General features: G+C 46.6%; 1 protein-coding gene across 6 annotated transcripts in view; it reads left to right on the top strand.

The window, feature by feature from the left end:
• DIAPH2 (diaphanous related formin 2) overlaps nucleotides 1-26,072 on the top strand; it is a 1,791,241-nt gene that overhangs the window by 90,442 nt on the left and 1,674,727 nt on the right. For 5 of the 6 annotated variants that reach the window (XR_012725273.1, XR_012725274.1, XM_075323052.1 and 2 more), the window contains one exon: nucleotides 13,860-13,880. The exons of the other annotated variant lie outside the window; for it this stretch is intronic. Coding sequence is in view for 3 of the 5 variants with exons in the window: in XM_075323052.1 (XP_075179167.1) it covers nucleotides 13,860-13,880 (21 nt within the window). In the remaining 2 variants the exon portion in view is untranslated. The remainder of the gene's footprint in view (nucleotides 1-13,859; nucleotides 13,881-26,072) is intronic. 6 annotated transcript variants of the gene reach the window in all.

Below are 26,072 nucleotides of genomic sequence, written 5' to 3' on the forward strand. Positions count from 1 at the left end.
TGTAATATATAGGAGAGGCTTCCATCCTGTGTAATATAGGCGAGGCCTCCATCCTGTGTAATATAGGAGAGGCCTCCATCCTGTGTAATATAGGAGAGGCCTCCATCCCGTGTAATATATAGGAGAGGCTTCCATCCTGTGTAATATAGGCGAGGCCTCCATCCTGTGTAATATAGGAGAGGCCTCCATCCTGTGTAATATAGGAGAGGCTTCCATCCTGTGTAATATAGGAGAGGCCTCCATCCTGTGTAATATAGGAGAGGCCTCCATCCTGTGTAATATAGGAGAGGCCTCCATCCCGTGTAATATAGGAGAGGCCTCCATCCTGTGTAATATAGGAGAGGCCTCCATCCTGTATAATATAGGAGAGGTCTCCATCCTGTGTAATATAGGAGAGGTCTCCATCCTGTGTAATATAGGAGAGGCCTCCATCCTGTGTAATATAGGAGAGGTCTCCATCCTGTGTAATATAGGAGAGGTCTCCATCCTGTGTAATATAGGAGAGACCTCCATCCTGTGTAATATAGGAGAGGCCTCCATCCTGTGTAATATAGGAGAGACCTCCATCCTGTGTAATATAGGAGAGACCTCCATCCTGTGTAATATAGGAGAGGCCTCCATCCTGTGTAATATAGGAGAGGCCTCCATCCTGTGTAATATAGGAGAGGCCTCCATCCTGTGTAATATAGGAGAGGCCTCCATCCTGTGTAATATAGGAGAGGCCTCCATCCTGTGTAATATAGGAGAGGCCTCCATCCCGTGTAATATAGGAGAGGTCTCCATCCTGTGTAATATAGGAGAGGTCTCCATCCTGTGTAATATAGGAGAGGCCTCCATCCTGTGTAATATAGGAGAGGCCTCCATCCTGTGTAATATAGGAGAGGCCTCCATCCTGTGTAATATAGGAGAGGCCTCCATCCTGTGTAATATAGGAGAGGCCTCCATCCTGTGTAATATAGGAGAGGTCTCCATCCTGTGTAATATAGGAGAGGTCTCCATCCTGTGTAATATAGGAGAGGCCTCCATCCTGTGTAATATAGGAGAGGCCTCCGTCCTGTGTAATATAGGAGAGGTCTCCATCCTGTGTAATATATAGGAGAGGTCTCCATCCTGTGTAATATATAGGAGAGGTCTCCATCCTGTGTAATATAGGAGAGGTCTCCATCCTGTGTAATATAGGAGAGGTCTCCATCCTGTGTAATATAGGAGAGGCCTCCATCCTGTGTAATATAGGAGAGGCCTCTATCCTGTGTAATATAGGAGAGGCCTCCATCCTGTGTAATATAGGAGAGGCCTCCATCCCGTGTAATATAGGAGAGGCCTCCATCCTGTGTAATATAGGAGAGGCCTCCATCCCGTGTAATATATAGGAGAGGTCTCCATCCTGTGTAATATAGGAGAGGCCTCCATCCTGTGTAATATAGGAGAGGTCTCCATCCTGTGTAATATAGGAGAGGCCTCCATCCTGTGTAATATAGGAGAGGCCTCCATCCCGTGTAATATATAGGAGAGGTCTCCATCCTGTGTAATATAGGAGAGGCCTCCATCCTGTGTAATATAGGAGAGGCCTCCATCCTGTGTAATATAGGAGAGGCCTCCGTCCTGTGTAATATAGGAGAGGCCTCCATCCCGTGTAATATAGGAGAGGCCTCCATCCTGTGTAATATAGGAGAGGCCTCCATCCCGTGTAATATAGGAGAGGTCTCCATCCTGTGTAATATAGGAGAGGCTTCCATCCTGTGTAATATAGGAGAGGCCTCCATCCTGTGTAATATAGGAGAGGCCTCCATCCCGTGTAATATAGGAGAGGCCTCCATCCTGTGTAATATAGGAGAGGCCTCCATCCCGTGTAATATAGGAGAGGCCTCCATCCCGTGTAATATAGGAGAAGTCTCCATCCTGTGTAATATAGGAGAGGCCTCCATCCCGTGTAATATAGGAGAGGCCTCCATCCTGTGTAATATAGGAGAGGCCTCCATCCTGTGTAATATAGGAGAGGTCTCCATCCTGTGTAATATAGGAGAGGCCTCCATCCCGTGTAATATAGGAGAAGTCTCCATCCTGTGTAATATAGGAGAGGCCTCCATCCTGTGTAATATAGGAGAGGCCTCCATCCTGTGTAATATAGGAGAGGCCTCCATCCTGTGTAATATAGGAGAGGCCTCCATCCTGTGTAATATAGGAGAGGTCTCCATCCTGTGTAATATAGGAGAGGCCTCCATCCCGTGTAATATAGGAGAGGCATCCATCCTGTGTAATATAGGAGAGGCCTCCATCCTGTGTAATATAGGAGAGGCCTCCATCCTGTGTAATATAGGAGAGGCCTCCATCCTGTGTAATATAGGAGAGGCCTCCATCCTGTGTAATATAGGAGAGGCCTCCATCCTGTGTAATATAGGAGAGGTCTCCATCCTGTGTAATATAGGAGAGGTCTCCATCCTGTGTAATATAGGAGAGGTCTCCATCCTGTGTAATATAGGAGAGGCCTCCATCCTGTGTAATATAGGAGAGGCCTCCATCCTGTGTAATATAGGAGAGGTCTCCATCCTGTGTAATATAGGAGACGCTTCCATCCCGTGTAATATAGGAGAGGCCTCCATCCTGTGTAATATAGGAGAGGCCTCCATCCTGTGTAATATAGGAGAGGTCTCCATCCTGTGTAATATAGGAGAGGCCTCCATCCTGTGTAATATAGGAGAGGCCTCCATCCTGTGTAATATATAGGAGAGGCCTCCATCCTGTGTAATATAGGAGAGGCCTCCATCCTGTGTAATATAGGAGAGGTCTCCATCCTGTGTAATATAGGAGAGGCCTCCATCCTGTGTAATATAGGAGAGGCCTCCATCCCGTGTAATATAGGAGAGGCCTCCATCCCGTGTAATATAGGAGAGGTCTCCATCCTGTGTAATATAGGAGAGGCCTCCATCCTGTGTAATATAGGAGAGGCCTCCATCCCGTGTAATATAGGAGAGGCCTCCATCCTGTGTAATATAGGAGAGGTCTCCATCCTGTGTAATATAGGAGAGGCCTCCATCCCGTGTAATATAGGAGAGGCCTCCATCCCGTGTAATATATAGGAGAGGCTTCCATCCTGTGTAATATAGGAGAGGCCTCCATCCTGTGTAATATAGGAGAGGCCTCCATCCCGTGTAATATAGGAGAGGCCTCCATCCTGTGTAATATAGGAGAGGCCTCCATCCCGTGTAATATAGGAGAGGCCTCCATCCCGTGTAATATAGGAGAAGTCTCCATCCTGTGTAATATAGGAGAGGCCTCCATCCCGTGTAATATAGGAGAGGCCTCCATCCTGTGTAATATAGGAGAGGCCTCCATCCTGTGTAATATAGGAGAGGTCTCCATCCTGTGTAATATAGGAGACGCTTCCATCCCGTGTAATATAGGAGAGGCCTCCATCCTGTGTAATATAGGAGAGGCCTCCATCCTGTGTAATATAGGAGAGGTCTCCATCCTGTGTAATATAGGAGAGGCCTCCATCCTGTGTAATATAGGAGAGGCCTCCATCCTGTGTAATATATAGGAGAGGCCTCCATCCTGTGTAATATAGGAGAGGCCTCCATCCTGTGTAATATAGGAGAGGTCTCCATCCTGTGTAATATAGGAGAGGCCTCCATCCTGTGTAATATAGGAGAGGCCTCCATCCCGTGTAATATAGGAGAGGCCTCCATCCCGTGTAATATAGGAGAGGTCTCCATCCTGTGTAATATAGGAGAGGCCTCCATCCTGTGTAATATAGGAGAGGCCTCCATCCCGTGTAATATAGGAGAGGCCTCCATCCTGTGTAATATAGGAGAGGTCTCCATCCTGTGTAATATAGGAGAGGCCTCCATCCTGTGTAATATAGGAGAGGCCTCCATCCCGTGTAATATAGGAGAGGTCTCCATCCCGTGTAATATAGGAGAGGCCTCCATCCCGTGTAATATAGGAGAGGCCTCCATCCTGTGTAATATAGGAGAGGCCTCCATCCCGTGTAATATAGGAGAGGCCTCCATCCTGTGTAATATAGGAGAGGCCTCCATCCTGTGTAATATAGGAGAGGCCTCCATCCTGTGTAATATAGGAGAGGCCTCCATCCTGTGTAATGTAGGAGAGGCCTCCATCCTGTGTAATATAGGAGAGGCCTCCATCCCGTGTAATGTAGGAGAGGCCTCCATCCTGTGTAATATAGGAGAGGTCTCCATCCCGTGTAATATAGGAGAGGCCTCCATCCTGTGTAATATAGGAGAGGTCTCCATCCTGTGTAATATAGGAGAGGTCTCCATCCTGTGTAATATAGGAGAGGCCTCCATCCTGTGTAATATAGGAGAGGCCTCCATCCTGTGTAATATAGGAGAGGCCTCCATCCTGTGTAATATAGGAGAGGCCTCCATCCTGTGTAATATAGGAGAGGCCTCCATCCTGTGTAATATAGGAGAGGGCTCCATCCTGTGTAATATAGGAGAGGTCTCCATCCTGTGTAATATAGGAGAGGCCTCCATCCCGTGTAATATATAGGAGAGGCCTCCATCCCATGTAATATAGGAGAGGCCTCCATCCCGTGTAATATAGGAGAGGCCTCCATCCTGTGTAATATAGGAGAGGCCTCCATCCCGTGTAATATAGGAGAGGCCTCCATCCTGTGTAATATAGGAGAGGCCTCCATCCTGTGTAATATAGGAGAGGCCTCCATCCTGTGTAATGTAGGAGAGGCCTCCATCCTGTGTAATATAGGAGAGGCCTCTATCCCGTGTAATATATAGGAGAGGTCTCCATCCTGTGTAATATAGGAGAGGCCTCCATCCTGTGTAATATAGGAGAGGCCTCCATCCCGTGTAATATAGGAGAGGCTTCCATCCTGTGTAATATAGGAGAGGCCTCCATCCCGTGTAATATAGGAGAGGCTTCCATCCTGTGTAATATAGGAGAGGCCTCCATCCTGTGTAATATAGGAGAGGCCTCCATCCCGTGTAATATAGGAGAGGCCTCCATCCTGTGTAATATAGGAGAGGCCTCCATCCCGTGTAATATAGGAGAGGCCTCCATCCTGTGTAATATAGGAGAGGCCTCCATCCTGTGTAATATAGGAGAGGCCTCCATCCTGTGTAATATAGGAGAGGCCTCCATCCCGTGTAATATAGGAGAGGCCTCCATCCCGTGTAATATAGGAGAGGCCTCCATCCCGTGTAATATAGGAGAGGTCTCCATCCCGTGTAATATAGGAGAGGTCTCCATCCTGTGTAATATAGGAGAGGCCTCCATCCTGTGTAATATAGGAGAGGCCTCCATCCCGTGTAATATAGGAGAGGCCTCCATCCCGTGTAATATAGGAGAGGTCTCCATCCTGTGTAATATAGGAGAGGTCTCCATCCTGTGTAATATAGGAGAGGCCTCCATCCTGTGTAATATAGGAGAGGCCTCCATCCCGTGTAATATAGGAGAGGCCTCCATCCTGTGTAATATAGGAGAGGCCTCCATCCCGTGTAATATAGGAGAGGCCTCCATCCCGTGTAATATAGGAGAGGCCTCCATCCTGTGTAATATAGGAGAGGCCTCCATCCTGTGTAATGTAGGAGAGGTCTCCATCCTGTGTAATATAGGAGAGGTCTCCATCCTGTGTAATATAGGAGAGGTCTCCATCCTGTGTAATATAGGAGAGGCCTCCATCCTGTGTAATGTAGGAGAGGTCTCCATCCTGTGTAATATAGGAGAGGTCTCCATCCTGTGTAATGTAGGAGAGGTCTCCATCCTGTGTAATATAGGAGAGGTCTCCATCCTGTGTAATGTAGGAGAGGTCTCCATCCTGTGTAATATAGGAGAGGCCTCCATCCTGTGTAATGTAGGAGAGGTCTCCATCCCGTGTAATATAGGAGAGGCTTCCATCCTGTGTAATATAGGAGAGGTCTCCATCCTGTGTAATATAGGAGAGGCCTCCATCCTGTGTAATGTAGGAGAGGTCTCCATCCCGTGTAATATAGGAGAGGCTTCCATCCTGTGTAATATAGGAGAGGCCTCCATCCTGTGTAATATAGGAGAGGCCTCCATCCTGTGTAATATAGGAGAGGTCTCCATCCTGTGTAATATAGGAGAGGCCTCCATCCTGTGTAATATAGGAGAGGCTTCCATCCCGTGTAATATAGGAGAGGTCTCCATCCTGTGTAATATAGGAGAGGTCTCCATCCTGTGTAATATAGGAGAGGCCTCCATCCTGTGTAATATAGGAGAGGTCTCCATCCTGTGTAATATAGGAGAGGCCTCCATCCCGTGTAATATAGGAGAGGCTTCCATCCTGTGTAATATAGGAGAGGCTTCCATCCTGTGTAATATAGGAGAGGTCTCCATCCCGTGTAATATAGGAGAGGCCTCCATCCTGTGTAATATAGGAGAGGTCTCCATCCTGTGTAATATAGGAGAGGCCTCCATCCTGTGTAATATAGGAGAGGCCTCCATCCCGTGTAATATATAGGAGAGGCCTCCATCCCGTGTAATATAGGAGAGGCCTCCATCCTGTGTAATATAGGAGAGGCCTCCATCCTGTGTAATATAGGAGAGGCCTCCATCCTGTGTAATATAGGAGAGGTCTCCATCCTGTGTAATATAGGAGAGGCCTCCATCCCGTGTAATATAGGAGAGGCCTCCATCCCGTGTAATATAGGAGAGGCCTCCATCCCGTGTAATATAGGAGAGGCCTCCATCCTGTGTAATATAGGAGAGGCCTCCATCCTGTGTAATATAGGAGAGGCCTCCATCCTGTGTAATATAGGAGAGGCCTCCATCCCGTGTAATATATAGGAGAGGCCTCCATCCCGTGTAATATATAGGAGAGGCCTCCATCCCGTGTAATATAGGAGAGGCCTCCATCCCGTGTAATATAGGAGAGGCCTCCATCCCGTGTAATATAGGAGAGGCCTCCATCCTGTGTAATATAGGAGAGGTCTCCATCCTGTGTAATATAGGAGAGGCCTCCATCCCGTGTAATATAGGAGAGGCCTCCATCCCGTGTAATATAGGAGAGGCCTCCATCCTGTGTAATATAGGAGAGGCCTCCATCCTGTGTAATATAGGAGAGGCCTCCATCCTGTGTAATATAGGAGAGGCCTCCATCCCGTGTAATATATAGGAGAGGCCTCCATCCCGTGTAATATATAGGAGAGGCCTCCATCCCGTGTAATATAGGAGAGGCCTCCATCCCGTGTAATATAGGAGAGGCCTCCATCCCGTGTAATATAGGAGAGGCCTCCATCCTGTGTAATATAGGAGAGGCCTCCATCCTGTGTAATATAGGAGAGGTCTCCATCCTGTGTAATATAGGAGAGGTCTCCATCCTGTGTAATATAGGAGAGGTCTCCATCCTGTGTAATATAGGAGAGGCCTCCATCCCGTGTAATATAGGAGAGGCCTCCATCCTGTGTAATATAGGAGAGGCCTCCATCCTGTGTAATATAGGAGAGGCCTCCATCCTGTGTAATGTAGGAGAGGCCTCCATCCTGTGTAATGTAGGAGAGGCCTCCATCCTGTGTAATGTAGGAGAGGCCTCCATCCTGTGTAATGTAGGAGAGGCCTCCATCCTGTGTAATATAGGAGAGGTCTCCATCCTGTGTAATGTAGGAGAGGCCTCCATCCTGTGTAATGTAGGAGAGGCCTCCATCCTGTGTAATATAGGAGAGGCCTCCATCCTGTGTAATATAGGAGAGGCCTCCATCCTGTGTAATATAGGAGAGGCCTCCATCCTGTGTAATATAGGAGAGGCCTCCATCCCGTGTAATATATAGGAGAGGCCTCCATCCCGTGTAATATATAGGAGAGGCCTCCATCCCGTGTAATATATAGGAGAGGCCTCCATCCCGTGTAATATAGGAGAGGCCTCCATCCCGTATAATATAGGAGAGGTCTCCATCCTGTGTAATATAGGAGAGGCCTCCATCCTGTGTAATATAGGAGAGGTCTCCATCCTGTGTAATATAGGAGAGGCCTCCATCCCGTGTAATATAGGAGAGGTCTCCATCCCGTGTAATATAGGAGAGGCCTCCATCCCGTGTAATATAGGAGAGGCCTCCATCCCGTGTAATATAGGAGAGGTCTCCATCCTGTGTAATATAGGAGAGGTCTCCATCCTGTGTAATATAGGAGAGGTCTCCATCCTGTGTAATATAGGAGAGGTCTCCATCCTGTGTAATATAGGAGAGGTCTCCATCCTGTGTAATATAGGAGAGGCCTCCACCCTGTGTAATATAGGAGAGGTCTCCATCCTGTGTAATATAGGAGAGGCCTCCATCCCGTGTAATATAGGAGAGGCCTCCATCCTGTGTAATATAGGAGAGGTCTCTATCCCGTGTAATATAGGAGAGGCCTCCATCCTGTGTAATATAGGAGAGGTCTCTATCCCGTGTAATATAGGAGAGGCCTCCATCCTGTGTAATATAGGAGAGGCCTCCATCCCGTGTAATATAGGAGAGGCCTCCATCCCGTGTAATATAGGAGAGGTCTCCATCCCGTGTAATATAGGAGAGGCCTCCATCCCGTGTAATATAGGAGAGGTCTCCATCCCGTGTAATATAGGAGAGGCCTCCATCCCGTGTAATATAGGAGAGGTCTCCATCCCGTGTAATATAGGAGAGGCCTCCATCCCGTGTAATATAGGAGAGGTCTCCATCCCGTGTAATATAGGAGAGGTCTCCATCCCGTGTAATATAGGAGAGGTCTCCATCCTGTGTAATATAGGAGAGGCCTCCGTCCCGTGTAATATAGGAGAGGTCTCTATCCCGTGTAATATAGGAGAGGTCTCCATCCCGTGTAATATAGGAGAGGTCTCTATCCCGTGTAATATAGGAGAGGTCTCCATCCCGTGTAATATAGGAGAGGCCTCCATCCTGTGTAATATAGGAGAGGTCTCCATCCCGTGTAATATAGGAGAGGTCTCCATCCTGTGTAATATAGGAGAGGTCTCCATCCTGTGTAATATAGGAGAGGCCTCCGTCCCGTGTAATATAGGAGAGGCCTCCATCCCGTGTAATATAGGAGAGGCCTCCATCCCGTGTAATATAGGAGAGGCCTCCATCCTGTGTAATATAGGAGAGGCCTCCATCCTGTGTAATATAGGAGAGGTCTCCATCCTGTGTAATATAGGAGAGGCCTCCATCCTGTGTAATATAGGAGAGGCCTCCATCCCGTGTAATATAGGAGAGGCCTCCATCCCGTGTAATATAGGAGAGGCCTCCATCCTGTGTAATATAGGAGAGGCCTCCATCCTGTGTAATATAGGAGAGGTCTCCATCCTGTGTAATATAGGAGAGGCCTCCATCCTGTGTAATATAGGAGAGGTCTCCATCCTGTGTAATATAGGAGAGGTCTCCATCCCGTGTAATATAGGAGAGACCTCCATCCCGTGTAATATAGGAGAGGCCTCCATCCCGTGTAATATAGGAGAGGCCTCCATCCTGTGTAATATAGGAGAGGTCTCCATCCTGTGTAATATAGGAGAGGCTTCCATCCTGTGTAATATAGGAGAGGCTTCCATCCTGTGTAATATAGGAGAGGCCTCCATCCTGTGTAATATAGGAGAGGTCTCCATCCTGTGTAATATAGGAGAGGCTTCCATCCTGTGTAATATAGGAGAGGCTTCCATCCTGTGTAAGATAGGAGAGGCCTCCATCCTGTGTAATATAGGAGAGGTCTCCATCCTGTGTAATATAGGAGAGGTCTCCATCCTGTGTAATATAGGAGAGGCCTCCATCCCGTGTAATATAGGAGAGGCCTCCATCCTGTGTAATATAGGAGAGGCCTCCATCCTGTGTAATATAGGAGAGGCCTCCATCCTGTGTAATATAGGAGAGGTCTCCATCCTGTGTAATATAGGAGAGGCCTCCATCCTGTGTAATATAGGAGAGGTCTCCATCCTGTGTAATATAGGAGAGGTCTCCATCCTGTGTAATATAGGAGAGGCCTCCATCCCGTGTAATATAGGAGAGGTCTCCATCCTGTGTAATATAGGAGAGGTCTCCATCCTGTGTAATATAGGAGAGGTCTCCATCCCGTATAATATAGGAGAGGTCTCCATCCTGTGTAATATAGGAGAGGTCTCCATCCTGTGTAATATAGGAGAGACCTCCATCCTGTGTAATATAGGAGAGGTCTCCATCCTGTGTAATATAGGAGAGGCCTCCATCCTGTGTAATATATAGGAGAGGCCTCCATCCTGTGTAATATAGAAGAGGCCTCCATCCTGTGTAATATAGGAGAGGTCTCCATCCTGTGTAATATAGGAGAGGCCTCCATCCTGTGTAATATAGGAGAGGTCTCCATCCTGTGTAATATAGGAGAGGTCTCCATCCTGTGTAATATAGGAGAGGTCTCCATCCCGTGTAATATAGGAGAGGCCTCCATCCTGTGTAATATAGGAGAGGTCTCCATCCTGTGTAATATAGGAGAGGTCTCCATCCCGTGTAATATAGGAGAGGCCTCCATCCCGTGTAATATAGGAGAGGTCTCCATCCTGTGTAATATAGGAGAGGTCTCCATCCTGTGTAATATAGGAGAGGCCTCCGTCCCGTGTAATATAGGAGAGGTCTCCATCCTGTGTAAGATAGGAGAGGCCTCCATCCTGTGTAATATAGGAGAGGCCTCCATCCTGTGTAATATAGGAGAGGTCTCCATCCTGTGTAATATAGGAGAGGTCTCCATCCTGTGTAATATAGGAGAGGCCTCCATCCTGTGTAATATAGGAGAGGCCTCCATCCTGTGTAATATAGGAGAGGTCTCCATCCTGTGTAATATAGGAGAGGCTTCCATCCTGTGTAAGATAGGAGAGGCCTCCATCCTGTGTAATATAGGAGAGGTCTCCATCCTGTGTAATATAGGAGAGGTCTCCATCCTGTGTAATATAGGAGAGGTCTCCATCCTGTGTAATATAGGAGAGGCCTCCATCCCGTGTAATATAGGAGAGGTCTCCATCCTGTGTAATATAGGAGAGGCCTCCATCCCGTGTAATATAGGAGAGGCCTCCATCCCGTGTAATATAGGAGAGGTCTCCATCCTGTGTAATATAGGAGAGGTCTCCATCCTGTGTAATATAGGAGAGGCCTCCATCCCGTGTAATATAGGAGAGGCCTCCATCCTGTGTAATATAGGAGAGGCCTCCATCCTGTGTAATATAGGAGAGGTCTCCATCCCGTATAATATAGGAGAGGTCTCCATCCTGTGTAATATAGGAGAGGTCTCCATCCTGTGTAATATAGGAGAGGCCTCCATCCCGTGTAATATAGGAGAGGTCTCCATCCTGTGTAATATAGGAGAGGTCTCCATCCCGTATAATATAGGAGAGGTCTCCATCCTGTGTAATATAGGAGAGGTCTCCATCCTGTGTAATATAGGAGAGACCTCCATCCTGTGTAATATAGGAGAGACCTCCATCCTGTGTAATATAGGAGAGGCCTCCATCCTGTGTAATATAGGAGAGGCCTCCATCCTGTGTAATATAGGAGAGGCCTCCATCCTGTGTAATATAGGAGAGGCCTCCATCCCGTGTAATATAGGAGAGGCCTCCATCCTGTGTAATATAGGAGAGGCTTCCATCCTGAGTAATATAGGAGAGGTCTCCATCCTGTGTAATATAGGAGAGGCCTCCATCCTGTGTAATATAGGAGAGGCCTCCATCCCGTGTAATATAGGAGAGGCCTCCATCCCGTGTAATATAGGAGAGGCCTCCATCCTGTGTAATATAGGAGAGGCCTCCATCCTGTGTAATATAGGAGAGGCCTCCATCCCGTGTAATATAGGAGAGGCCTCCATCCTGTGTAATATAGGAGAGGCCTCCATCCTGTGTAATATAGGAGAGGTCTCCATCCTGTGTAATATAGGAGAGGTCTCCATCCTGTGTAATATAGGAGAGGCCTCCATCCCGTGTAATATAGGAGAGGCTTCCATCCTGAGTAATATAGGAGAGGTCTCCATCCTGTGTAATATAGGAGAGGCCTCCATCCTATGTAATATAGGAGAGGCCTCCATCCCGTGTAATATAGGAGAGGCCTCCATCCTGTGTAATATAGGAGAGGTCTCCATCCTGTGTAATATAGGAGAGGTCTCCATCCTGTGTAATATAGGAGAGGCCTCCGTCCCGTGTAATATAGGAGAGGTCTCCATCCTGTGTAATATAGGAGAGGCCTCCATCCTGTGTAATATAGGAGAGGCCTCCATCCCGTGTAATATAGGAGAGGCCTCCATCCCGTGTAATATAGGAGAGGTCTCCATCCCGTGTAATATATAGGAGAGGTCTTTTATTCCATTTAATAAGCTAGTAAATATCCCATGTTAAATCTTTAGTGTTACATAGGACTGTCGGACATGTTTTGATGATTCACCAGAAGAGAGTACTGGAATGGTGTCACCTGAGGTCTCCCCTCTTGATGATGCCATCATTTTTTTTTTTTGCTGTGTATACCCCTGACAGTCCAGCTGTTTTCTGCAGTTGTCAGGCACTCACCTCTGCTTGTTAGCTTTGCTGTGATAGGTTTTCTGTTCTTGTATGTATAATGCATGTTTCCTCATCGCCTGATGGATCGGCATGGGACTGCACGTAAATGTCTCCTTGTCAACAAGTTCATGTAGTGAATTAACAAATACTGCGGCCGAGGTTACACGCTGCGCCCATCAGTCCTCACGGCCCAGTAGTAGTATCATCATAATCACTAATAGTAGTATCATCCATCATTGGTGGTGGTGGTGGTATCATCATGATCGGTAGTAGTAGTATCATCATGATCGGTAGTAGTAGTATCATCATGATCGGTAGTAGTAGTATCATCATGATCGGTAGTAGTATCATCATGATCGGTAGTAGTATCATCATGATCGGTAGTAGTAGTATCATCATGATCGGTAGTAGTAGTATCATCATGATCGGTAGTAGTAGTATCATCATGATCGGTAGTAGTAGTATCATCATGATCGGTAGTAGTAGTATCATCATGATCGGTAGTAGTAGTATCATCATGATCGGTAGTAGTAGTATCATCATGATCGGTAGTAGTATCATCATGATCGGTAGTAGTAGTAGTATCATCATGATCGGTAGTAGTAGTATCATCATGATCGGTAGTAGTAGTATCATCATGATCGGTAGTAGTATCATCATGATCGGTAGTAGTATCATCATGATCGGTAGTAGTAGTAGTATCATCATGATCGGTAGTAGTAGTATCATCATGATCGGTAGTAGTAGTAGTAGTATCATCATGATCGGTAGTAGTATCATCATGATCGGTAGTAGTATCATCATGATCGGTAGTAGTAGTATCATCATGATCAGTAGTAGTAGTATCATCATGATCGGTAGTAGTAGTATCATCATGATCGGTAGTAGTAGTATCATCATGATCGGTAGTAGTAGTAGTATCATCATGATCGGTAGTAGTAGTATCATCATGATCGGTAGTAGTAGTAGTATCATCATGATCGGTAGTAGTAGTATCATCATGATCGGTAGTAGTAGTATCATCATGATCGGTAGTAGTAGTATCATCATGATCGGTAGTAGTAGTATCATCATGATCGGTAGTAGTAGTATCATCATGATCAGTAGTAGTAGTATCATCATGATCGGTAGTAGTAGTATCATCATGAGTAATGAGTAATATTATCATCATCATCGGTAGTAGTATGATGATTATTATCGTCCTCTCTTTGGTGTGACGCTGATCAGTCTGTGATTTGTGGTTGACCGGACGCGATAATTTAGCCTGTTATAAATGACGGTAGCGGCCATGTGTCGCAGCGTGTAATCGCGGCCGCACTGTATATGTCCATCTGCTAAGATGTGCAACTAACTTGCTGTTTCTTTTCTCATCCCTCCGCACTGACCCTGCATGCAGATAACGGGGAGTAAAGCCGCGGTGAGTAACCACATCTGTTCTGGTGATTACTGTCTGCTGAAATATTAGAAATTGTAAGTCCTCAGGGGCTGGTACCTTGTAATGGCGACCTGGAAAAATGCTAATAAATAGCATCAAAGTCCTGTAGAAATGCTCAGGGCAGCGGGGTACGGGGGGGGCCCGCTCAGGGCAGCGGGGTACGGGGGAGCCGCTCAGGGCAGCAGGGTACGGGGACCGCTCGGAGCAGCGGGGTACGGGGGACCGCTCGGCAGCAGTGGGGTACAGGGACCGCTCGGGGCCCCGGGGTACAGGGACCGCTCGGGGCAGCGGGGTACAGGGACCGCTCGGGGCAGCGGGGGTACAGGGACCGCTCGGGGCAGCGGGGTACAGGGGCCGCTCAGGGCAGCAGGGTACGGGGGCCGCTCGGGGTACGGGGGCCGCTCGGGGCAGCGGGGTACGGGGACCGCTTGGGGCAGCGAGGTACGGGGGCCGCTCAGGGGGGGAGGAGGGTCTGTATACTACTGGGGCAGAGGGGGATCTGTATACTACTGGGGAGGAGGGGGATCTGTATACTACTTGGGAGGAGGGGGATCTGTATACTACTGGGGAGGAGGGGGATCTGTATACTACTGGGGAGGAGGGGGATCTGTATACTACTGGGGAGGAGGGGGATCTGTATACTACTGGGGAGGAGGGGGATCTGTATACTACTGGGGAGGAGGGGGATCTGAATACTACTGGGGAGGAGGGGGATCTGTATACTACTGGGGAGGAGGGGGATCTGTATACTACTGGGGAGGAGGGGGATCTATATACTACTGGGGAGGAGGGGGATCTATATACTACTGGGGAGGAGGGGGATCTGTATACTACTGGGGAGGAGGGGGATCTGTATACTACTGGGGAAGAGGGGATCTGTATACTACTGGGGAGGAGGGGATCTGTATACTACTGGGGAGGAGGGGATCTGTATACTACTGGGGAGGAGGGGATCTGTATACTACTGGGGAGGAGGGGATCTGTATACTACTGGGGAGGAGGGGATCTGTATACTACTGGGGAGGAGAGGGGATCTGTATACTACTGGGGAGGAGAGGGGTCTATATACTACTGGTGCGGAGGGAGTCTGTATATTACTGGGGAGGAGAGGGGTCTATATACTACTGGTGCATAGGGGGTCTGTATACTACTGGGGCGGAGTGGGTCTGTATATTACTGGGGCGGAGTGGGTCTGTATATTACTGGAGAGGAGAGGGGTCTATATACTACTGGGGAGGAGAGGGGTCTATATACTACTGTTGCGGAGGGGGTCTGTATATTACTGGGTTGAAGGGTGTTTGTATACTACTGGGGCTCTATATACTGAGCATTCTGTATAACATACAGAAGGGGTGCACTCACTTATGCTGAGCAATGTATGTACATACAGTGCCTACAAGTAGTATTCAACCCCCTGCAGATTTAGCAGGTTTACACATTTGGAATTAACTTGGCATTGTGACATTTGGACTGTAGATCAGCCTGGAAGTGTGAAATGCAGCAAAAAAGAATGCTATTTATTTTTTTTAAATTGTGAAAAGTTTATTCAGAGGGTCATTTATTATTCAACCCCTCAATCCACCAGAATTCTGTTTGGTTCCCCTAAAGTATTAAGAAGTATTTCAGGCACAAAGAACAATGAGCTTCACATGTTTGGATTCATTATCTCTTTTTCCAGCCTTTTCTGACTAATTAAGACCCTCCCCAAACTTGTGAACAGCACTCATACTTGGTCAACATGGGAAAGACAAAGGAGCATTCCAAGGCCATCAGAGACAAGATCGTGGAGGGTCACAAGGCTGGCAAGGGGTACAAAACCCTTTCCAAGGAGTTGGGCCTACCTGTCTCCACTGTTGGGAGCATCATCCGGAAGTGGAAGGCTTATGGAACTACTGTTAGCCTTCCACGGCCTGGACAGCCTTTGAAAGTTTCCTCCCGTGCCGAGGCCAGGCTTGTTCGAAGAGTCAAGGCTAACCCAAGGACAACAAGGTAGGAGCTCCGGGAAGATCTCATGGCAGTGGGGACATTGGTTTCAGTCAATACCATAAGTAACGTACTCCACCACAATGGTCTCCGTTCCAGACGAGCCCGTAAGGTACCTTTACTTTCAAAGCGTCATGTCAAGGCTCGTCTACAGTTTGCTCATGATCACTTGGAGGACTCTGAGACAGACTGGTTCAAGGTTCTCTGGTCTGATGAGACCAAGATCGAGATCTTTGGTGCCAACCACACACGTGACGTTTGGAGACTGGATGGCACTGCATACGACCCCAAGAATACCATCCCTACAGTCAAGCATGGTGGTGGCAGCATCATGCTGTGGGGCTGTTTCTCAGCCAAGGGGCCTGGCCATCTGGTCCGCATCCATGGGAAGATGGATAGCACGGCCTACCTGGAGATTTTGGCCAAGAACCTCCGCTCCTCCATCAAGGATCTTAAGATGGGTCGTCATTTCATCTTCCAACAAGACAACGACCCAAAGCACACAGCCAAGAAAACCAAGGCCTGGTTCAAGAGGGAAAAAATCAAGGTGTTGCAGTGGCCTAGTCAGACTCCTGACCTTAACCCAATTGAAAACTTGTGGAAGGAGCTCAAGAATAAAGTCCACATGAGACACCCAAAGAACCTAGATAACTTGGAGAAGATCTGCATGGAGGAGTGGGCCAAGATGACTCCAGAGACCTGTGCCGGCCTGATCAGGTCTTATAAAAGACGATTATTAGCTGTAATTGCAAACAAGGGCTATTCCACAAAATATTAAACCTAGGGGTTGAATAATAATTGACCCACACTTTTATGTTGAAAATTTATTAGAATTTAACTGAGCAACATAACTTGTTGGTTTGTAAGATTTATGCATCTCTTAATAAATCCTGCTCTTGTTTGAAGTTTGCTCTAACTTATTTGCATCTTATCAAACCTGCTAAATCTGCAGGGGGTTGAATACTACTTGTAGGCACTGTACATATTATAAATCTGCAGGGGGTTGAATACTACTTGTAGGCACTGTAAGAGGCGAGCTCTTACTTATGCTGAGCTCTGTATGTATACAGGAAGGGTGCACTCACTTATGCTGAACATTATATGTATACAGGAGGGGTGCACTCACTTATGCTGAGTAATGTATGCACACACCACATGCGGCACACACACCACAACCATATACAGTATATGTGCAGTACCCACACGCTGCCGTATACATACAGGAAGCACACGGAGCCAGCAGTGGTTTACAGCACCAAATAGCATGAGCCGGCATTGCTGGGCAGAGCCGGCGTGCAGAGCCTGCAGAGCGCTACACCCTGTATACTGTGGACGGAAGAAGCGCAGTGTGGTGAAACAGCGGTCGCTTGTAATCATTTCTCTTCATGTTGTCCCAATAAAAGTGCTGCTATACCGCGTCCCGTGATGAGTGACGCCGATGTTTGGTGTCTACTTTATTTCTTGTTACAAACCATTTTCGTTAAGCCCCTCCGAGCCCCGCGTTTCTTCTTAAACCCCTCCGAGCCTGGCATTTCTCATTAAGCCCCTCCGAGCCTGGCGTTTCTCGTTAAGCCCCTCCGAGCCTGGCGTTTCTCGTTAAGCCCCTCCCAGCCTGGCGTTTCTCATTAAACCCCTCCGAGCCCTGCGTTTCTCATTAAACCCCTCCGAGCCCGGCGTTTCCCATTAAGCCCCTCCGAGCCTGGCGTTTCTCATTAAGCCCCTCCGAGCCTGGCGTTTCTCATTAAGCCCCTCCGAGCCTGGCGTTTCTCATTAAGCCCCTCCGAGCCCCGCGTTTCTCGTTAAGCCCCTCCGAGCCCCGCGTTTCTCGTTAAGCCCCTCCGAGCCCCGCGTTTCTTCTTAAACCCCTCCGAGCCCCGCGTTTCTCATTAAGCCCCTCGAGCCTGGCGTTTCTCATTAAGCCCCTCCGAGCCTGGCGTTTCTCATTAAGCCCCTCCGAGCCTGGCGTTTCTCATTAAGCCCCTCCGAGCCTGGCGTTTCTCGTTAAGCCCCTCCGAGCCTGGCGTTTCTCGTTAAGCCCCTCCGAGCCTGGCGTTTCTCGTTAAGCCCCTCCGAGCCTGGCGTTTCTCATTAAGCCCCTCCGAGCCCCGCGTTTCTTCATAAACCCCTCCGAGCTAGGCGTTTCTCGTTAAGCCCCTTCGAGCCTGGTGTTTCTCGTTAAGCCCCTCCGAGCCCGGCGTTTCTCATTAAGCCCCACTGCGCCTGGTGTTTCTCCAAATTCATGTACTATGCCTTATTGGCAGTGTCAGTGTGTCACCTCGCACATCATGTCCTACATGTCAGCATTGCAGAGTACAAAAAATATCACTGACAGGCAAAGGGTTAATCCTGTCAATAATCGCCTCCTCTTCTCCATAGGATTTGTCTCCCTCTAGAGGAAATACAGGATTACTGCAGCTGTAGATGTCGCTATGAAGTGTTCATCCCCATAATGTAAAGCAGTGTCTCCCGGTAATGTGCAGTGCGAATGTATGGGAGACGGATAGCGGTGTACGCACGTGCACTCAACACAGATACAGACACTCACATGGGTATATTACACAGATACAGACACTCACATGGGTATATTACACAGATACAGATACTCATATGGTTAGGGAAGAAAAGAGAACCACTCCTCCTGATTATCTAAAACAAAACAATGTAAATGCTGCTCCAAATTCTGATCCCGCGTTCTGATTGCCGATTAGACTGAGGATGGAACACTGAAGAATGAGAAAGCTTAATCCTTAACTGAAAGCAGAAATCCCTCCAAAAGTTGGCAATAAATTGAGTACCTGGGAGCCTGCCTAATCTAATAGTATGGGTGTCACTAATAAGCCGGACATTGTGCACCCACATGTGTGAACGGCGCCCTATACAAGCCTTTTTGAGTGCAATCCCCCCCTCCATGCATCGGCAGTGGTGAGTGGCGGGTTCATCAGTATTTTTCACCCGTGCTGCCTCCGTCTTTATTACCGGGCTATGCTCTCCTCTTACCGCATGAGATTCTGTGGCCGGGGCTGGTAAATACTGTTGTACTTTTGTTGATGTGAATAATTCTTGAATTTTTTTGAGGGAAGATTTATTTCCTCTTTTTGTGGTTTAGTTTTTATATCAATAAACAGAATTCCTCTACAAGAGACCATATTAGAGGGGACTCCGTGGAGTCGATGTCACATACAAGCACCTCGGCTGAAGTTTTGTCATTCGGTAACGACGGTACGGTGATAAAATGTGTCCTCTTATAAAACCTGTCCACCAGTACAAAAATAACCGTATTACCAGCAGAGGAAGGTAGATCCGGAATAAAGACCATGGAAATGTCCGTCCAAGGTTGACTAGGAACACTCAAAGGCTGCAGACATCCTGAGGGACGAGAGCGCGATGCCTTTGAGCTCGCACAGGTGGTACACACACATAGATACCTCATCCCTCCGAATTCTGGGCCACCAAAAGCGATTATGTATGAGATCCAGAGGACCTTTCACCCCAGGGTGACCAGCCAGGACAGAATCATGATGATCCCACAGAACGTTAAGATGAATATTCAGGGAAACAAATGACTTGTTCACCAGAACCCTATACGGCGCCTCACCTTAAACCTTAGCATTTTCAGATTACACATCAGTATGGACACCACCACTGCCTTCTGAAGCATGGGGACAGGTTCCTCACAAGGTTCCACCCTGGAATACTCCTGGAGAAAGCATCTGCTTTAGTGTTTTTAGACCCCGGACAAGAAGTTCTGGAAAAATTAAAGTTATTAAAAAATAATGACCACCGAGCTTGTCTCAGTGTAAGACGCTTGTCCGACTCAAGGTAAAGAACATTTTTATGATCAGTAATTACTGTAACAGGATGGAAAACACCCTCCAAAAAGTGTTGCCATTCCTCAAATGCTAACTTAATCGCCAATAATTCCCTGTTACCAATATCAGAATTACGCTCTGCCAGAGATAGTTTCTTAGAAAAGAAGGAGCATGGACACACTTTATCAAGAGACAGACCTTCAGACAGCACAGCCCCCACCCCCACCCCTGACGCATCAACCTCCATCCTAAAAGGTTGACACGTCAGGCTGTATCAATACGGGTGCCAATGAGAAACATTTCTTAAGACAGTCGAAAGCATTCAAAGCACCCTGAGTCCATCTAGAGTAGATTTATTTACATTTATTGAATTACATAAATTTATTCACTCTGAGGATTTGTGATACTCGTCTGACAAGTTCCAAATGAGACCCAAAACCCTGTAAATATATGCGAATGTTGTCACGGTAAACGATTATAGATTTCCGTAACAAATGAGAAAACACATCATTAGCATAATGCTGGAATACCGCAGGCATGTTGGTTAGACCGAATGGCATCACCAGATTTGTGAACTGGCCCTCTGGCGTATTAAATGCCGTCTTCCATTCATCCCCTATGTCTGAGCCGGATCGATTATAGGCCCCTCTAAGGTAGAGGTTAGAGAACCGCTTAGCACCAGTAATCTATTTAAATAGGTCAAGAATGAGCGGCATCGGATACGGATCTTGAACCGCTATCTGGTTGCGCTCAATGAAGTCCAGGCACGGCCGTACTCTATCATGCTTCTTTTTGACAAAGAAGAAACCAGCAGATACAGGGGATGAAGACTGCCTAAAGGCCGCTTTTACATGCTGTGATATCATTACCGATATCGCTAGCGTGCGTACCCGCCTCCATCGGTTGTGCGACACTGGCAAATCGCTGCCCGAGCGCACAACATCGTTCAGACCCATCACACTACTTACTAGTTAGTTCGGCGTCACAGCGACGTCACACAGCGGGTGCCCAAATAGAAGCAGAGGGGCGGAGATGAGCGGGACGTAACATCCCGCCCACCTCCTTCCTTACGCATTGCCGGCGGCTGCAGGTAAGGAGACGTTCCTCGCTCCTGCGGTGTCACACACAGCAATGTGCGCTGCCTCAGGAATGCGGAACAACATCGTACATGCAGCAGCAATGATAATCGAGAATGGGGGGCATGTCACTGATTAGCGATTTTGCACGTTTTTGCGACAATGCAAAATCGCTCATAAGTAGCACACGCAACGACATCGCTAAAGCGGCCGGATGTGCGTCACAAATTCCGTGACCCAACGAGATCGCTTGAGCGATGTCGTAGCGTGTAAAGCGGCCTTAAAGTGTTCTTTATCCAAGCTCTTTGTTATATACTCCTTCAGAGCTGATCCTCCATATACAAGAATATAACTACTATAATACTGCCCCCTATGTACAAGAATCTAACTACTATAATACTGCCCCCTATGTACAAGAATCTAACTACTTTACTTTAATACTGCCCCTATATACAAGAATATAACTGCTATAATACTGCTCCCTATGTACAAGAATATAACTACTATAATACTGCCCGTATGTACAAGAATATAACTACTATAATACTGCCCCTATATACAAGAATATAACTACTATAATACTGCCCCTATGTACAAGAATATAACTACTATAATACTGCTCCTATGTACAAGAATATATCTACTATAATACTGCCCCTATATACAAGAATATAACTGCTATAATACTGCCCCTATGTACAGGAATATAACTGCTATAATACTGCCCCCTATGTACAGATATATAACTACTATAATACTGCTCCTATGTACAAGAATATAACTGCTATAATACTGCCCCCTATGTACAGGAATATAACTACTATAATACTTCCCCTATATACAAGAATATAACTGCTATAATACTGCCCCCTATGTACAAGAATATAACTACTATAATACTGTCCCCTATGTACAAGAATATAATTACTATAATACTGCCCTCTATGTACACGAATATAACTACTATAATACTGCCCCTATATACAAGAATATAACTACTATAATACTGCCCCTATATACAAGAATATAACTACTATAATACTGCCCCTATATACAAGAATACAACTGCTATAATACTGCCCTATGTACAAGAATATAACTACTATAATACTGCCCGTATGTGTATAGGAGTATGCATGTGAAAGGCAGAACACTTTATAGTTTGCGTGTATGGTAGATTGCTGTAGAATGACATACTAGTGCGGGTTTATTTTCGTATGAAGACATTACTATTGTGTGACTTGTAATTAGTAGTTCTGCTGTTCTTCTCTTTCCCGTTATAACTTTGGACGCTTTTGCTTTTTCCCTTCGTTGTCCTCCTCTAATGACAGCAGCTCAGTAAAGTTACACAGTGATCAGATGGATGGCGGTTGCAGTTTGATTTCACACCTTCAAGCTCTGCATTGATTGGCTCACAGCCCTAAGATTTATGTTTTGGACGTGCATTGTTCATTAGTGTCCCTTTGTTACTATGCAGATAGCTTTACCCTTGTAATTGCGGCGGGGTGACAGTGGGAGATTGAATTAATGGTCGAGTTGTTTACATTTCCGAGTTCATTTTGTTAACACTGAGAATTGTGTTTAAAGCGACAGCGCTGAGATCGGATGCTTTTGTGGTGGTCCTCGGATTATCACAGCACTCGGAGGTCTCCTGATTGGGTGTGATGATGTGCGCAGCACTGTGCAGCGCTTACATTGTGTGGAGAATTAGGAGAGCAGTGGATGAGTGAGAATTCAGAAAAGGTATATATATATATATATATATATATATATATATATATATATATATATATATATATATATATATATATATATATATATATATATATATATATATATATATGTATGTATGTATATGTATAAAATATTTTTTAACCTTTTTATTAGTTTTTAATAACAAAAACAGATAATCAATAATCATATACAATACATTATGATTATATTAAACTACAAAATTACAGATAATGTATCTCCTCAAATCCCCCCCCCCGGCCTCCCCCCACCCCACCAAGGTTTATATTCTTAAAGGGAATTTACACTTACAGTGATGACAATATTTGATCCTCTGCCGATTTTTTTGCAGTGTTCCCCCTACACAGATTGGAGCGGCTGTAATATTTATCGGCGGTAACTTCATCTGCGACAGAATAAAAAAAATACAGAAAACCCCATTGTATGATTTATAAATGATTAATCATCATTTTATTACATGAAATAAGCATTTGATACAATAGAAAAACAGAACTGAATATTTGGTAGAAACCTTTGTCTTCTCCAGATCTTTCAGGTCCCTCCTCCATACAGATCTTCTCCAGATCTTTCAGGTCACTCCTCCATACAGATCTTCTCCAGATCTTTCAGGTCACTCCTCCATACAGATCTTCTCCAGATCGTTCAGGTCACTCCTCCATACAGATCTTCTCCAGATCTTTCAGGTCCCTCCTCCATACAGGTCTTCTCCAGATCTTTCAGGTCCCTCCTCCATACAGATCTTCTCCAGATCTTTCAGGTCACTCCTCCATACAGATCTTCTCCAGATCTTTCAGGTCACTCCTCCATACAGATCTTCTCCAGATCTTTCAGGTCAGTCCTCCATACAGATCTTCTCCAGATCTTTCAGGTCCCTCCTCCATACAGAGCTTCTCCACATCTTTCAGGTCCCTCCTCCATACAGATCTTCTCCAGATCTTTCAGGTCACTCCTCCATACAGATCTTCTCCAGATCTTTCAGGTCCCTCCTCCATACAGATCTTCTCCAGATCTTTCAGGTCCCTCCTCCATACAGAGCTTCTCCACATCTTTCAGGTCCCTCCTCCATACAGATCTTCCCCAGATCTTTCAGGTCACTCCTCCATACAGGTCTTCTCCAGATCTTTCAGGTCCCTCCTCCAAACAGATCTTCTCCAGATCTTTCAGGTCCCTCCTCCATACAGATCTTCTCCAGATCTTTCAGGTCACTCCTCCATACAGGTCTTCTCCAGATCTTTCAGGTCCCTCCTCCATACAGATCTTCTCCAGACCTTTCAGGTCACTCCTCCATACAGATCTTCTCCAGATCTTTCAGGTCACTCCTCCATACAGGTCTTCTCCAGATCTTTCAGGTCCCTCCTCCAAACAGATCTTCTCCAGATCTTTCAGGTCCCTCCTCCATACAGATCTTCCCCAGATCTTTCAGGTCACTCCTCCATACAGGTCTTCTCCAGATCTTTCAGGTCCCTCCTCCATACAGATCTTCTCCAGACCTTTCAGGTCACTCCTCCATACAGATCTTCTCCAGATCTTTCAGGTCACTCCTCCATACAGGTCTTCTCCAGATCTTTCAGGTCCCTCCTCCAAACAGATCTTCTCCAGATCTTTCAGGTCCCTCCTCCATACAGATCTTCTCCAGATCTCTCAGGTCGCTCCTCCATACAGATCTTCTCCAGATCTTTCAGGTCCCTCCTCCATACAGATCTTCTCCTGATCTTTCAGGTCACTCCTCCATACAGATCTTCTCCAGATCTTTCAGGTCACTCCTCCATACAGATCTTCTCCTGATCTTTGAGGTCACTCCTCCATACAGATCTTCTCCAGATCTTTCAGGTCATTCCTACATACAGATCTTCTCCAGATCTTTCAGGTCACTCCTACATACAGATCTTCTCCAGATCTTTCAGGTCACTCCTCCATACAGATCTTCTCCTGATCTTTCAGGTCACTCATCCTTACAGATATTCTTCAGATCTTTCAGGTCACTCTTCCATACAGATCTTTCAGGACACTCCTCCATAAAGATCTTCTCCAGATCGTTCAGATTTCGGGGCTGTTGCTGGCCTACCCAAGAGAACATCTCTTCCAGAGAGATTTTCACTTGGGTTCAGGTCTGGAGACTGACAAGGCCACTCCAGGATCTTGAAATGGTTCTTATGGATCTGGTCCTTAATTACCCTGGCTGTGTGTTTCGGGTCATTGTCATGCTGTAAGACCAATCTACCACCCATCTTCAATGCTATTACCGAAGGAAGGAGGTTGTTGGCCAAAATCTTGCAATTCATGATCCCACCCTCTCTTTAATACGGTGCAGTCATCCTGTCCCCCTTACAGAAAAGCACCCCCAAAGTATGATGTTCCACCCCCATGCTTCACAGTTGGGACAGTGTTCTTGGGTTTGTACGCCTCCTTTTTCTTCCCCCAAACACAGCGAGTGGAATTGATACCAGAAAGTTCTAATTTGGTCTCATCTGAGCGCATATGACCTTCTCCCCATCCAGATGGTCATTGGTGAACTTCAAACGGGTCTGGACATGTCCTGACGTCAGCAGGGAGACCTTGTGTGCCCTGCAGGATTTTAATCCATGACAGCGTAGTGTGTTACTAGCAGTAATCTTTGAGACTGTGGTCCCATCTCTCTTCAGGTCATTGACCAGGTCCTCCCGTGTAGTTCTGGGCTGATTCCTGACCTTTCTCAGCGTTATCCTTACCCCATGAGGCAAGATCTTGTATAGAGCCCCAGACCGAGTAAGATTGACAGTCATCTTGTGTTCTTCCATTTTCTAATAATTGTGCCAACAGTTGTTGCCTTCTCACCAAGCTGCTTGCCTCTTGTCCTGCAGCCCTTCCCAGCCTTGTGCAGGTCTACAATTTTGTCCCTGGTGTCCTTAGACAGCTCTTTGGTCTTGGCCATGGTGGAGAGGTTGGAGTGTGATTGAGTCTGTGGAAAGGTGTCTCTTATACAGGTAACGAGTGCAGAGTAGGAGAAAAATAACAGGTCTGTGAGAGAAGAATTCCTGCTGGTCGGTTGATGATATAAAAAATTAATTTGCATGAATAAGTATTTTAACTCATACAATGAGATTGTCTGGATTTTTTTTTTTATGCTTTCACAGGTGAAGTTTCGTACAATAAAAATTACAGATCTCTCCATTCGGTGTAGGTGGAAAACTGCAAAATCAGCAGAGGATCAAATACTTATTTACTTTACTGTATGTCCAGAAATCTTTGGCCAGTGATGAATGTTCATGATTTCAGCTCTGCAGGTCACTAGTTCTGATGTAAAGTGAAACAGCTGAGATGTAACTGATGTGGAAACTTTCAGGTGTAATTAAAGGGGTTGAACAGAAATCTCCTGTGAAACGTTTAGGTATTGCAGCCATTTGTCTACAACGTCTGCCCCTCCTCACCTGCAGCCTTGTCCTAGTGACAGGGGATAACCTTTACCATGAGCCCAGGTGACTGCCCCCCACTAGGTCAGGTCGCCCCTGCTGTCTGCCGGGTCGGTGGTCTGACAGTCCGGGCAGTTGGTGACGGCTGCACTGGACGGACGCTCC

This window comes from Anomaloglossus baeobatrachus, chromosome 9 (genome assembly GCF_048569485.1).
Source record: "Anomaloglossus baeobatrachus isolate aAnoBae1 chromosome 9, aAnoBae1.hap1, whole genome shotgun sequence".
NCBI lineage: Eukaryota > Metazoa > Chordata > Amphibia > Anura > Aromobatidae > Anomaloglossus > Anomaloglossus baeobatrachus.